At 42.7% G+C, this 13,865-nt stretch overlaps 1 protein-coding gene across 1 annotated transcript in view; it reads right to left on the bottom strand.

The window, feature by feature from the left end:
* Window positions 1–4,488: 4,488 nt before the first annotated feature.
* Window positions 4,489–13,865, bottom strand: part of Dchs2 (dachsous cadherin-related 2) — a 69,857-nt gene continuing 60,480 nt past the window's right edge. Inside the window, exons 14-16 of the mRNA XM_051157361.1 lie at window positions 12,871–13,157; window positions 9,252–9,384; window positions 4,489–7,117 (exon numbers count right to left, since the gene is read on the bottom strand). Of these exons, the coding sequence (XP_051013318.1) occupies window positions 4,509–7,117; window positions 9,252–9,384; window positions 12,871–13,157 (3,029 nt within the window). The 3' untranslated portion in view covers window positions 4,489–4,508. The remainder of the gene's footprint in view (window positions 7,118–9,251; window positions 9,385–12,870; window positions 13,158–13,865) is intronic.

Below are 13,865 nucleotides of genomic sequence, written 5' to 3'. Positions count from 1 at the left end.
GCCAAATCGCCCAGAACAGGAGGTACAGACAGTTTTGAAGGAGGATTATGGGAGTGGTGGCAACAGAACCCAGGTCCTCTGCAAGAGGGCTTTGAACTATCTCGTCCCATACCCTGATTTTTTTTTTAAAGAAAGATTATTAACTGTGTCTGTTTAAAATATTACTTAGAAAATAAACGTATAAAGAAAATATCTCTCAGAATAAAGTCTCTGTAGTTTTTAACCTTAAATTTGAGTGAATTTTGATGTGCATATTCCAAGCATCTCTGCCAAACTGTGTTCTCTCATGCTGATAAAATTCCTCTCTGTTAGCCATGGGTAGCGATGGTTTGTTACAGGATCTAAAATATATTAAGCCAACATACTTGGCTATGCCAATATGCTGTCTCAAGAAATATGCCTAAAAGAAAGAAAGAAAGAAGCCTAAAACTGTTGTTTCCATCTATACCTAAAAGCCTGAAGGTGTATGTGTACATTGTGAGGAAAAGAAAGAAAGATAAAATCCTATCTCTGAAGGACATTATGGGTTTTGGTTTTCTATGACATTGTAATAGGACTTTTGTACTTATTTCTCTCGGCCCTGCAATTGGCCCAAAGCACAAAGCTCCATAAGAATTCTCACCTACTGGGTTGAAGGCCTGTACACCCATTCACACATTCTAAAACTTACTGTAAAGCCATCTGTGTTTCACAGCACAAGTGGAGCCCAGGCCTCTACCCCGAGGGTTGACTATCTAACAATGAGACATATTTATTTAGTTTTCTAAACAAAATAATTCTTTCTCATTCTAGAGATGTAATCATGTGTCTGGCATTTACTTGGCATGCCTTCCCTCTTTCTTATTACTCACTTCACAGTTTTAGTTTAGTTTTGTGTCAAGTTAAATGGGAGAAGTTATATAGACAGAGACAGTAGGATGTGCTAATTGACATCATATAGCCAAGTGCGAAGTTTAGAGGAGAAAGGTATAGCTTGATAGTCTACCATTTGCTTCTAGATCTTTCCCGGGTTGCCATAACTCTGTTTCTAATTGACACTTTTCTTTCATCCATGTAGAATCAGAATAATTTGTATCACTAGTGTTGAAAAAATTGAAAATTTGAAAACAATTGGCTCTGTCCTGTGTTTTACACTGTGCTTTGAAAATTGCGTAAATGTAATATTTGACAGTGAAAATCAAACGGCTCCTGCTTCCTTGGTTATATGTGTGAAGTCCGCTCCACTTGTGCTGTGAATGCATTCCAAGGACAAAGTCACACGGAGGGAAGTAACTTAGCCATAACCATCCTACTGTTTCTTTCTGGAATCCACCCACAGTGTGCTTATGCGTGACAGGGGGTTACAAAGAGAAAAATACAAGAGCGTTTTCATATAAAATGCATCTCAGTTCCTTTTAACATAGCACTGGTTTATGATTTGATTCGTCATTAGGAGGAAAAGGGAAAAGATTTCTCAAAAAGTGACCTCATGAAGGACAGGTGACAAGGCAAACCCTCCGCACATCAGGACTGTTCTTCCTGAGGTCAAATCCTTCTGTTTTCTTGCATCTCTCCACTGTGTCCTCTGTTCCCTTCCCTCTCTTTCTTCCCTCCATGTCTAATGTGCAGATACCCAGAATGCACCAACTCCATCCATACGCGAATTCCCCTAGCAGAGTGGTTTTTCCATCCTAGCTCTCTCTGCACAGCCAGACAACCTGCTCCATGCTCCTAGGCTCAAGTAAAATACACTGTGAAGATACCTCCAACAAACTTTTCTGGAAGTCTCCACTAGCCATATCCACTTCTGCATGTCATTGCTTTGAAATGGCTGGTCATCTCGGATCCCTAGTCACAACTTGCTCTTTCTAACTTAAGAGTTAAGGTACAATGTCAACGGCAAAAGAAAACAGAAGTGGCAGTGTTGTAATAGTGAGCTAATAGTTAACTTTCACCCCTGCAACTTCTAGAAAACAGTATGGAGAATGTCAAGGCTAAAGGTGTGGAAAAGCAAATCCTGCCCCAGCTGGATATCTAATTCAGGCTAACCATGCAAACATGAGGGCTGCCAGTAGTGGATAACACATTTCAATATTTTTAAAAACAGTGAAATGGGCAATTCCCTGAAGATACAGCATTTCCCCCTATATTTGCCCAGGAATCCGTTTTGGAAGCTGATCCAATGATTACTACTGGGATTCAGAATTTTGACATCCATTTGGTCCTGATTTACACCAGGATTTTTAAGGCTGCCAACAAGAGAGTCCAGAATTTCAGGCAGCCAAAAATTCCACAAGAGACAACTGTCTTTTATTTTATAGCTTATGAATTTGGGGCTTAATATGATTTTCCACTAACAAGTTCTGTACCCCCTCCCGAGTGCCAAAGCCGGTGTAGAGATCAGCAAAGTAACACAGAACAGATGAGGTGGCTTAATATTCAACTTGAAGGAAGACAGTTGAAATTATACTGTTTACTTAGGAAAAAGCACTCTGGTTTAAAGGGCTGACACGTGATTTACTAGTAGCTCTTAAGCAGTGTATTCACATCTTGCCCTCCACCCGACTTGTGGCCGCTATTTGGTGGTGCTGCAGTGCTGGGAATGGTATTAATAAAGTCATCCATTAAAGATCTGCTAAATATTGGTAAGGAGCTCTAAATATGTCTTGTCTTCTGTTTCTCATGAAATAGCAAGGGGAAAAAAACCCACAGAATCATGTTCAGTAATAAATCAAAGACAAGTAACTTCGGAAAGAGTTAGACGAATAACTCCCTTTTTAAACGCCTGAGTAAATGAAGAACCCACTTAAAAACAAGGCATCCATGGCTAACACAAAGGATTCTGCCACAAAGTAAAGCTTTCACATGTAATTAGGAAAAGAAAAAGCTATAAAGTATCTTTCTCCGATCAATACACTCTGTTGAAAAGAGTTAAGAGACAATTCATGTTGGCACCATGAAATAATTACATTTTTTTTGTTTGTTTTGCTTTTTTTTCTTTTTTAACCAAAGTTATTAGATTCCTTCTTCAGAGCTCCCAAAGATAAAGGGAGACTCAAAGCAACGCTGTAATATTTAAATGGCCGACATGTAGATGACTTTCCCTAGAACTTCAGCTTACCCAAACTCCTTCCTGGCCATCACACTTACTACTTACTAATGCGGGTTTAGACACATGCTCTCAGGTGGAGAGCATATAGTCACATATCCCATCTATATGGGGAGCCATTGAATTGCTGACCTACTAAGCTGGATATCAAACTGCACCTGTGGTATTTTTAAGCAAAGATAAATTATTTCACATAACTCCATGGGTGAAAGACGTGGGAGAAAAATCAAAGAGCTGGTTCCAGAGCAGGAGCCCGCCTGATCCACTGAGAAAATTACTCAGAAGCATTAGAGACTCCTAGAAGTTGGTCACAGCGATAGTACCCATGCACCCTGCACCCTGCCCACACACACACAAGAGGATTCCACACTGGGAATCCGAGAAGGTGATTCCAAATCATGGTGGGCAGTGGTACACACACACACAGGAGGATGATTTGTTCATCATCATCTTTAGGATGCAATCAGCCTCCTGAAGGGAAAAGTGTCTCCGATGCCCTCTTGGCTCATCAGAGAGAGGGGTGTAACACTTTCACTTAAGCACCAGGCAACATGACTATGTTCTGAAACAGGAACTGTGTGAGGCAGAGTTCTTCGCATTCTATTGAGAAGTTGTTCCAGGCAGTGACAGAGTACAGGAGTATGAGCAAATGAAAGAAAGACTTCTGACACCCACCGTTAACTTTAATAGTAGAAACTTCCATATATATAAAAAAAACTTCATTAAAAATATACTGCTAAATTATTCTATGAAATTTATAATTAGCTAGTAACGTAATTTTATCTACATAAACTTTAAACACGGACATTAGTTAGATAAATTATCTCATCCCCCAAATTACTGTATCTAGAAGAAAACAAAATGAAATAATTTCTATAAATTAATCTTTGAGCACTGGCGAGGGCATCATTCATAGAGAAGAGATAGAATGTCTGTGGTGGCAGACAGCTGCCTAGGCATCTCAGCCCTACATCAAGAACACGCTCTCTGCCTTGTTCAATCAAGAATGTTCGTTTGGCCATATCAGCACAGGGGCATGAAAAATTCCAGTCATAATTTCTGATGATTATTCAAATCATAAATTCTAAATACTTAAAGAAAACCGGGGAGTAACAAAACACACTAGATAGTGTGCACACATGTGAATCTTGAGAGTAACCTAAAAAGTCGAAGAGAGGAAATAACTTCTTAAGGCTGGAAGAATTTTGAGAAACGGAAATGGGCAAGTTAAAAACAAACAAACAAACAACAACAACAACAACAAAACACGGGCTACATGAGATATCCCGCTGTCGGCAAAGACGAAACCCATTCTTCCAGACATGCTTGCATCTTTCATCTGTCTGTGCTGAGCGGGGGGGGGGGGGGGGGGGGGGGGGGGGGGGGGGGAGTGTAACAGGGAGTCAGCCCCAGAGGCATTCTATACGGGTATTTCATCTTCAGCTTTCAGTTCACAGCATGTGCCACGTACATGTCCTCCTGCAGACTCTCCATCTGGCAGCACCGGTGACCTGGCAGGAGTCTGCATCGTCAGTAGAGAAAGAGACGGAGAAAAGCTGGGAGTCATCGCTTCTGCTAGAGAGCCACCGTAGTAAGGAAGGGGAGAGCGGGGGAGTTTCTGAAGAGCCTGTCCCAGGGTGATGGCTGGCATTCGAGGGGGGACTGCCTTAACCCCAGGCTGTGCTACTGCTGTTATCAAAGGGGGTGGGAAAACAAAAGATGTGTCTTTTGGACTGCCAACCACCTGCAAATGTTCATCCTTTAGTCTGGCAATATCATTAAACACTGAGGCAAGATGCTGGAACTTGGGTTCCCAACTGAGGAAGTAATCCCAGGCATAGCCGCCTCTGGCACCATCATTGGAGGTTTTCTGGAAGGAGAGAGCTGCACAGCTTCCTTCTCGACTGGCTGACGTAGAGGACCCCTCTTTCCTGCTATCAGCCAAGACACCCTCTCTGGCCTCCCTTTTCTGGGAAAATGCATTACTTTGAACATAGATAGCTTCGCAGCCTTCGCCTCCATCCCCTCCCTCAAACATGTGGCTGGCCTCCATTGCCTCAGTGCCAGTCACCACATCTGTCTCTCCTGAGAGGCAAGAAAGCTGATCGGAGTCTCTAGGGATACCCGAGTCTGGCACCCTGGACCCCCGTTCACTTAGGGCGGAATCTGAGTCCTTTCTGTAAGGGCATTCGTTTATCCTCTGGATTTCTCTGTCTTCGGCGGTTTCCCCATCCACCGAACTGGAGTTTGAGCGCCTGTACAGGTGGACAATGTCCTTCTCCATGACACTCATTAAATTCAACCATTCAGCAGGCACAGCTCCACCAGGCTCGGTCACATCCCCATACTCCATGGTCTCCTGCCCAGCCTTGAGCATCCTTGCAGCCCCAGTCAGTCTGGGGTCGGCATCTGGAGGTGATGGTGCCTTCTTCTCTTCATAACTGTGTAGTGGCTCTTTTGGCTTATGCCTTAAAGTCAGTACAATTAGAGTACAGACAAGCAAGAGGAACACCAGAAAGGAGACCACGAGGCTGAGGGAGAAACTGTGAGCAAACACTGTCCCGTGCTGTCCATCAGATGGCAAAGAGACATTCACGAACACACTGCAGGATGTGGACTTGGAGCCAGGCTTGGGGCTGTGAGCAATTATTTCCACTTCAAGGGTGTCTTCTTTGTTGAGCTGACTGCTTATTAGGAAAGGGGCTTGAGTCCAGTAAATCTTGCCATTTGTTTTGTTTACCGAAAAGAGCGGGGACGGAGTCCTCAGGGAGTAGAGAACGACCCCATCGACGCCAGCATCCGCATCTGAGGCTTCCACTCTGCCAATCAGTTGCTGCCCTCGACCCTTCTCGGGGAGACTGAAAAAATATTGATCTTGAGTGAAAATGGGTTCAAATTCATCTATCCCTTCTACTTCCACCCAAACCTCCAGGGAAGCTGCAGCTCCGCCTCTGTCTTTGGCCTGAACCACAACACAGTACCTGCTAACACTTTCATAGTCAAGCATTTGCTGGGTGTGAATGTCCCCTGTTAAAGGGTCGATGGCAAAGAGATCCGGATAGGGGTGCACCCCATGTGTGACAAGGCAGGGTGACAAAATAGAGTAAGTCACTTCTCCATAAGGCCCAGCATCAAAATCCAGTGCATGTATAGAACATAGGATGGAAAAAGCAGGCAGGTTTTCAGGAGCGACACAGGCTAAGGTAGGGGACATAAACTGAGGAGTATGGTCATTGTCATCTAACACACTGATGCGCACAACAGCAAAAGAGACATGTTTCTCCTCTTCATCTGCAGCTCGGATGGTTAAGGTGAATCCTGTTGTTTCCTCGTAATCCAGAGGTTTCATCAAATAAAGCACCCCTGTTCTTTCTTCTAAGTAAAAATGCTCCTTCTCATTTCCAGAGGTTATGCCATAGATGATTTCTGCATGTGAGCCCGTGTCACAGTCATCTGCTGACACCACGGTGATGTGACTCCCTACAGGGGTGCTTTCCTTGACATGGGCATGGTACTGCTGACTGCTGAACTTGGGTGGGCTGTCATTGACATCAAGAACTTCTATCGTAATGACGCACGTGGAGCTGAGTGGAGGGTGGCCGCGGTCAGATGCTAGAATGACAAGCTCGTGGATGGCACTGGCTTCTCTGTCCAGAGCACGGAGCAGCACGAGAGCACCAGCCTGCTGACGGGAATGCTCTGAACGAAGGAGGCCAGTTTCGATGTGGAAGCAGTTGTGTAAGTTGCCACTGATGATAGAGTACTCGGTGTGTGTGTTTTCAAAGGCGTAGTCACGGTCAATCGTTGAAAACGTCATGAGGGTGCTTCCAATGGGAGCATCCTCACTCAAGCTCAGATTATAGTGGCCTGCTGTAAACTCAGGGGCATAGCTGTTCACATCTTGTATTTCTATCTCCACCAACGTAAGAGCCCTCAGGGAGGGAAGTCCTCCATCACTGGCTTCCACGAGAAATCGAAGTGATGACATTTCATCCAGAAGTGATACAGAATCTGTAGTAAATATGGTGCCTGGAAAATAAGATGGGGTGTCAATACTGCGAACTAAACACTCATGATCTTTTTAGCTGGTAAATGAATGTGCAGATGTGCTTTGTTCTCAAATGCTTAATGAATATGCAAATGTGCTTTGTTCTCTGTTGGGTGCTTTGAGCTACAACCAACATAGTCCAAATAGACTTCACAGTTTCCAAATAATTTTCACAGTTTCCATTTACATGTGCTGCTTGACACTGCCTTTGCTATATTTTTCCTTGATTTATTATTTTTTATAGTAAGTTGTTTCATTGTTATTTTTAAAAGGAAGTACACTCTTGTCTCATATTTTTATTTTATCCAATTATCTATAAACACATTTCAGAGATATTCCAGCATAAGATAACTATTCTGAGCTGGGCAAGGAAGCCCATGCCTTTAATCTAGTATTTGGAAGGTTGTGGCAGGAAGCTTGAGAATTAGAGAACAGGCTAGTTTATATAATGAGACCTTCTTGCAAATAAAAATGAAATGGCTTGGATAGTTAAGCATTCAGGTGGTGGAGAGTGCGACTGCCCTGCCCCCCAACACATGTGTTTTCTCTCTCACACACACACCTCTTTCTCACTCCCTTTCACACATGTGTTCTCTCTCACACACATGCACTCTCTTACACACATGCATGCTCTTACACACACACACACACACACACACACACACACACACACACACACAAACAGGGGACATAACTCTGAAAACAACCCTTCCCAAATACAAGCAGTGACAATGATAATATGGATGCTTAATTATAGAGACAGCTTTTCTCAAGATCATGAGTTAATTCAGCAAGTGGCATGTATTTTTGAATGCAAAAATTCATCGGATATCTCTTATTGTGGTAAGGATGAAAATATATGACTTTTCTAAGTGTGTACGCAATGGCATTCTTATTAAAGTTTTGAGGGTGGTCACTAAAAATAAACGCTGACTGGTGCGGTTTAAATGCCACATTTCAATTACAGCCACGTGATAAACTAGACGGAAGATAGTGATTACTAATTTAAAACGTTCTGATCAACATTCTGAGTCAGTGCTCATGTATCATGCCTATTGGTCAAAAGTGCTGCTAAGAATTAAGTTCTCAGGGGCCTGTATTCCATGCACTGTTATTGGCTGGTGCAGGACAGAAGGGTCTGAAATCCTATGAGATGAGAGGAAAAGACTGAGCCAAAACATAAAGGGCAGCAGAGGACCTAACATGCTTATACTTACACTGCTGGTGCGCACATCTACAAGCTCTATGGCATTTCTTATTTCTCTCACGACAAGCACCTAGTGAGTCTTATTCTGGTGCTTTGGATCTAAATTCCACTCTCTGATAATTCAGCAATTGATGTAAAACTCACCCCTCACTTGAGAATGATGGGGCAGTGGCAGGGTAGAGGTAAAACAGTACTGTGATGGCAGGGGCCCCCGCTAGGACATTGCATTGCTGACTATCCCTCCTTATTAACTTCAGCACTCAATGTTTATTTACTGCTAATGACCCTTGCACTCTGCCTAAGTGTGTGAGTGAAGAGTTGCTTGTCTGGGTACATTGCACACCACAGCTGTCCTCTGTAATAATACAAAGGGCCTAGAAGATACCATGTAAAATAGAACACCACAATGGCTTCTATTTGATAGAAGTAGGTGTTGGGTTGTTTTCTCTCATTTGATTATTCTTGTCTTTATTGAATGTATGGCACGATCTCTATTTCTTGCACTAAGCTGAGTAAACCAGTTTCCACATCCTCAGTAATAAGCTGATATTTGTTTTTTTTTTTTTGTTTTTTTTTTTTTTTACTTTATTTTGATTCTTCTGAGTCACCAAACAGCTTCTTAACCTTGTTGGTTGGACACACAAACTATATAGAGGGGAGGGTATCTCTGGATTTTTTTTTCTTCTTCTGCGCAGGATTTTACCAATGCCCTTGCTTTCTGGCCACTGAGATGCTAAAGAAGGGACTATTGCCATTTTCTACTGTATATATAGATAAGAAAGAAGTTGCCCATAACTGCAGGGGCTGGAAGGGGGGTGGAGGACCTGCATTAGGAGCATTCAAAACTGGTGATTGCATGTTTCTGAACCGTAACCTGTGGCACAGGACAGCCCCTGCCAGTAACTCACCGTTCCTGGGGTCAATAGCAAATCCCTCCAAAGACGAAAGGATCCTGTAAGAAATGTTCTCACTGCTTTCTAAGTCTGTGGCAGACAGGGTCAGCACCGGGCTCCCCCCAGGTATGAGCTCAGGAACCGTAGCCTGAGGACAAAAAAGAACAAAGGCATCATCGTGCTTGTAAATAAGCAATTTTCAGGAGCAAAGACAGACCCTGATATCATGTCATTAATTTTGATTCAAGAAACTATCCAATCTGCCTTTCATAAGCCTTGTAGTGATCTGAAGAAAAATAGTCCCTAGGGTCATTTCACACTATTTGGAGGTGTGGCCTCGTTGGAGGAGGTGTGGCCTTGTTGGAGGAGGTGTGGCCTTGTTGGAGGAGGTGTGGCCTTGTTGGAGGAAGTATGTCACTCGGGGTGGGCTTTGATGTTTCACAAACTCAAGCCTAGCCCAGTGTCAATCTTTTCTTCTGTTCCTGCTGATACAGATATAGAACTCTCAGCTCTATCCCCAGCATCATGTCTGCCTGTGTTCTGAGCCTGTAAGCCAGCCCAAACTAATTTTTTCCTTATAATAATTATTGTGGTCATGGTTTCTCCACACAGCAGTAAAACCCTCAGTAATACAGAAGTTGGTACCAGGAGTGGGGTATTGCTGTTGATAGGCCTGAGTGTGCTTTTGTTTGAAGGAATGTGGACTATGGAACTTTGGGTTAGAAAACCACTTGAATGTTTAAGTGGGCCTTAATGAAACATGTTATTAGAGGCATGGAGGACAGTAGTACTGAGGGTGATTTGAACTGTGGGGGCCCATCTCAAGAGATTTCAGAGGAAAAGAATATTAGTATGTGTCCTAGAGACTATTCTTGTAATATTTTGGTGAAGAATGTCGCTGCTTAGTGTTCTTTTCCAAAAAAAAAAAAAAAAATCTGCCTGAGGCTAAATAGAAGAGGTATGAATTAACAGCTTTGGCAAGGGAGACTTAAAAACAGCTTAGTATTGACAGTGTGTGGTTATCGGTGGCCAGTCTTATGCAGATCTATAATGAAAAGGAATAAGCTGAACCAGGAAAAATAAAAAATGTACAGTTTGAGGAGGAAGGAGACACCAGGAGGTGTAAACAGATCAAGGAAAAGCATGGTACTAATTCAAATAAAAGGAGTGGTGACTGAAGTGGAAGATCCCACTCAGCTCAGCTTCTAACTTGTGAAAAGGCATTAAAGAAAAATGAAAAGTAATTGTAACAAAAGCTTAAGCATAGACATGGTGGATCACAACTTTAATCCCAGCATTCTGGAGGCAAAGGAAGGTGGATCTCTGAGTTTGAGGCCAGCCTCGTCAAGTTCCAACACAGCCAAGCTTAGACAGTGAAGGAAGCAATTGAAAACAGAAAGCTAGTAAAAAAAAAAAAAAAGTATTTGAACCAGAGGGCCATGTTCCAGCCCCTATCAAACAGCAGAACTTGGCAGCTTCAGCCACATGGTTCTGGCTTTAGAGTCAAATATACAAGAAAAGAGTTACGGAATCTTTCTCCAGAGCTGAGGAAAGCCACTGAGGCCAAGTATGTGTCAGGGGTGTCCCTGCATGAAGGCCCAGAGAGGCATGAGGCTGGGAAGATAAGGCCTTGGAGACCCCAAGATATTGGAGATGCCAGAGTCATGGAATACCTGCTGAGGAGAGCTGCTAGCAGAGAGTAGAACCAGCTCAAGAAAAAGAAGTGTGTTGGGGTTAAAAAAAAAAAAAAACAACAACAAAAAACTAGACGAAGTCGGAGATCTGAAGAGTGATTTGACATCAGCCATGGAGACGCAGAGTTTGGAGTTTGCCCAGTTGGTCTTTGGTCTTGTTTTGGTCCAGTATTTCCTCACTGTGCTCCCTTTCCTCTATTTTGGAACAGGAACATATATCCTGTGAGATTATATATTGTAAGTATGTGATCTGCTTTATGATTTTGATTTTTAATAGGGGATCATAGTTAAGAGATCGTCATGAGTCTCAGAAGAGACTTTTTGGACTTTTAAGCAGTGTTGAGACCAAGGAGACTTTCGAAGTTGGACTAAAAGACTTTTGTATTACTACATGACTACAGGCCTATGAGGGCTAGGGAGGGAAAAGTGGTGGTTTGAATGAAAACGGCCCCTGTAGGTGCATAGATAGTGTCACTATGGAGAGGTATGGCCTTGTTGGAGTAGGCATGGCCTTGTTGAAGTCAGTGGGAATGGGCTTTGGGGTTTCAGAAACTCAAGCCTGAACCAGTGCTACTCTCTCCTTCTGCTCTCTGATGATGCAGATGTGGAACTCTTGGCTCCTTCTCCCACCACATCTGCCTGTGTGCTGTCAGGCTTCCTGCCATGATGATAATGGACTACACCTCTGAACCTGTAAGCCAGCCTGAGATATATATTTTCCTTTATAAAAGTTGCTGTCTGGGGCTGGAGAGATGGCTCAGAGGTTGAGAGCACTGACTGCTCTTCCATAGGTCTTGAGTTCAATTCCCAGCAACCACATGGTGGCTCACAACCATCTATGATGTGATCTGATGCCCTCTCCTGACCTGCAGGTGTATGTGCGGGCAGAGCACTGTATACATAATAATAAATAAATCTTTTTTTAAAAAAAAGTTGCTGTCTTCTAAGGAAGACATGTAGAGTTTATATATATATACACACATACACATTAAAGTGATTATGTTAACAGTCCCATGATTCACACAATAATCTTTATTTCACCCAATTTTGATTTCTACTATGAAACATTTTCTTTCTGCGTTGCTTCTGGATGACAGAAAATAGTGCAGTCACGAATTTTATGTCAAATGCATTCACTACATCACTCAAGTGAGGGTTTATGGAACATTGTTACTTAGGTAAGTTCTGAGGTAATTCATCTTTACCTTTCCTCCATTGAAGAGTGCTGGGGTCCATGTCTAAGACCTCAGTAGACCACGGTCACTGTCCTGATTTCCTGTAATCATATACTCTGCCCCCAAATCTAAAATCTGCATGTTCTAGTTTTGCCCACAATCTGCTTGTGAGAAATGTTAATCATGTGTTCCAGAGAAAGTCTATCCAAAGCCTCCTCAGATACCACAAACTAGCTTACTTTCCCTGTGACCTTGCAAATACTGAGCAAGTTCCATTGTGGACAACTGGACTCCAACTACACACACACACACACACACACACACACACACACACACAGAGAGAGAGAGAGAGAGAGAGAGAGAGAGAGAGAGAGAGAGAGAGAGAAAGAGAGAGAGGAAATACAAAAGTCTAATGGTCCACACACTCAGTGAAAGGAAATAAATAAGCCACACAATTCCAGATGGATAGACAAGCCTGCAGCATTAACTTGGCATGAACAATAGCCTATCAGTGATAAAAGGCTGATATTACTCACCACTATTATTTATTTTATTTTAAGTATATAGGTACTTTGAGTGCCTGCCTGCCTATGCCTCATGTAGGCATTTTCCTGGATCTGGAGTTACAGATATCTGTGAATTCCCATGTAGGTCCTGGCAATAGAACCAGGTCCTCTGGAAGAGCAGCCAGGGATCTTATCTTTTGTGCTACCTCTTAGCCCTACTCCCTGTTCTTTCTAGTTTTTTTTAAAAGAATCTCTTTACCTGATAGAAATCTTGAGAAAAAATGGGTGGGTTATCATTGACATCTAGGACACGGATAATGAGGGAACCCTCTGTGTGGTGCTTCGAATCAGAAACATGGACGATCAGCTCATATTCAGCGACTTCTTCAAAATCCAGTGTTTGCACCAGCACCACCACTCCTGTGTCCTGGCTGATAGCAAACTTGGCTCCAGAATTGCTTTCTTTGAGAAAACTGAAGGTGAAAGCTGGGTTCAGATCCGCATCGTGAACAGATACCCGAGCCACAATTACACCAGGCAAAGAATCTGCAATCATCAGGACCCGTGTCAGCTTCCATTAAAATTCATCATCAAAAGACATTTCTTCAGTCATTCAGCCCAACTATTTTCATTTTAAATCTAAAGTGATTTTCTTTTCTTTTCTTTCTGGCATGACTTATCATGTAAAGCTCATTAAGGGCTAAATCAAAACACAGGAGAATTTATAAGCACAGTAAAAGTAAAAATCTGCCACTGAGTAGAAAATTGAGGAAGCAGGCTGCTCTCCAACTTTATTTTACAGTTTCTCACCATATGATTACAACACAACTCCGGCATATCGGAAAGCATCCTGAACACTTACTTCCCTACAGTGTGTAGTTGCCACGTGTGAGCAGAGACTCACAGGGGTATAGAGGAGAGGGAGGTTACTACTCCAAGCACCATTATGAACAATTAACTTTGAAAAATAGGCCAGAACCGAATGAAAATATTTGTGTATGGATGTAAGACTTAGCGCCTACTTAGTGTGTGACTGCATAAAATTGTTTCTCTGATAGTGACACAGATGTCGTTCTTTTTTTTTTTTTTCTTAAGTTTCTTTCTCAAAACTAAAATTAACTAAGGCTATGAGAAGACAAGGTATACACAGTGCTAGTGAGGAAAGCAAATCTCTAATATTAGTCCCTCAAAAGCCATCGTAGAACAAATAGCATGCCATGTCTCGTGCACCACCGTGTTCTCTACCTAACCCAC

This window comes from Acomys russatus, chromosome 15, assembly GCF_903995435.1.
Source record: "Acomys russatus chromosome 15, mAcoRus1.1, whole genome shotgun sequence".
NCBI classification, from domain to species: Eukaryota; Metazoa; Chordata; class Mammalia; order Rodentia; family Muridae; genus Acomys; species Acomys russatus.
This window is presented reverse-complemented; position numbering and strand designations above follow the sequence as displayed.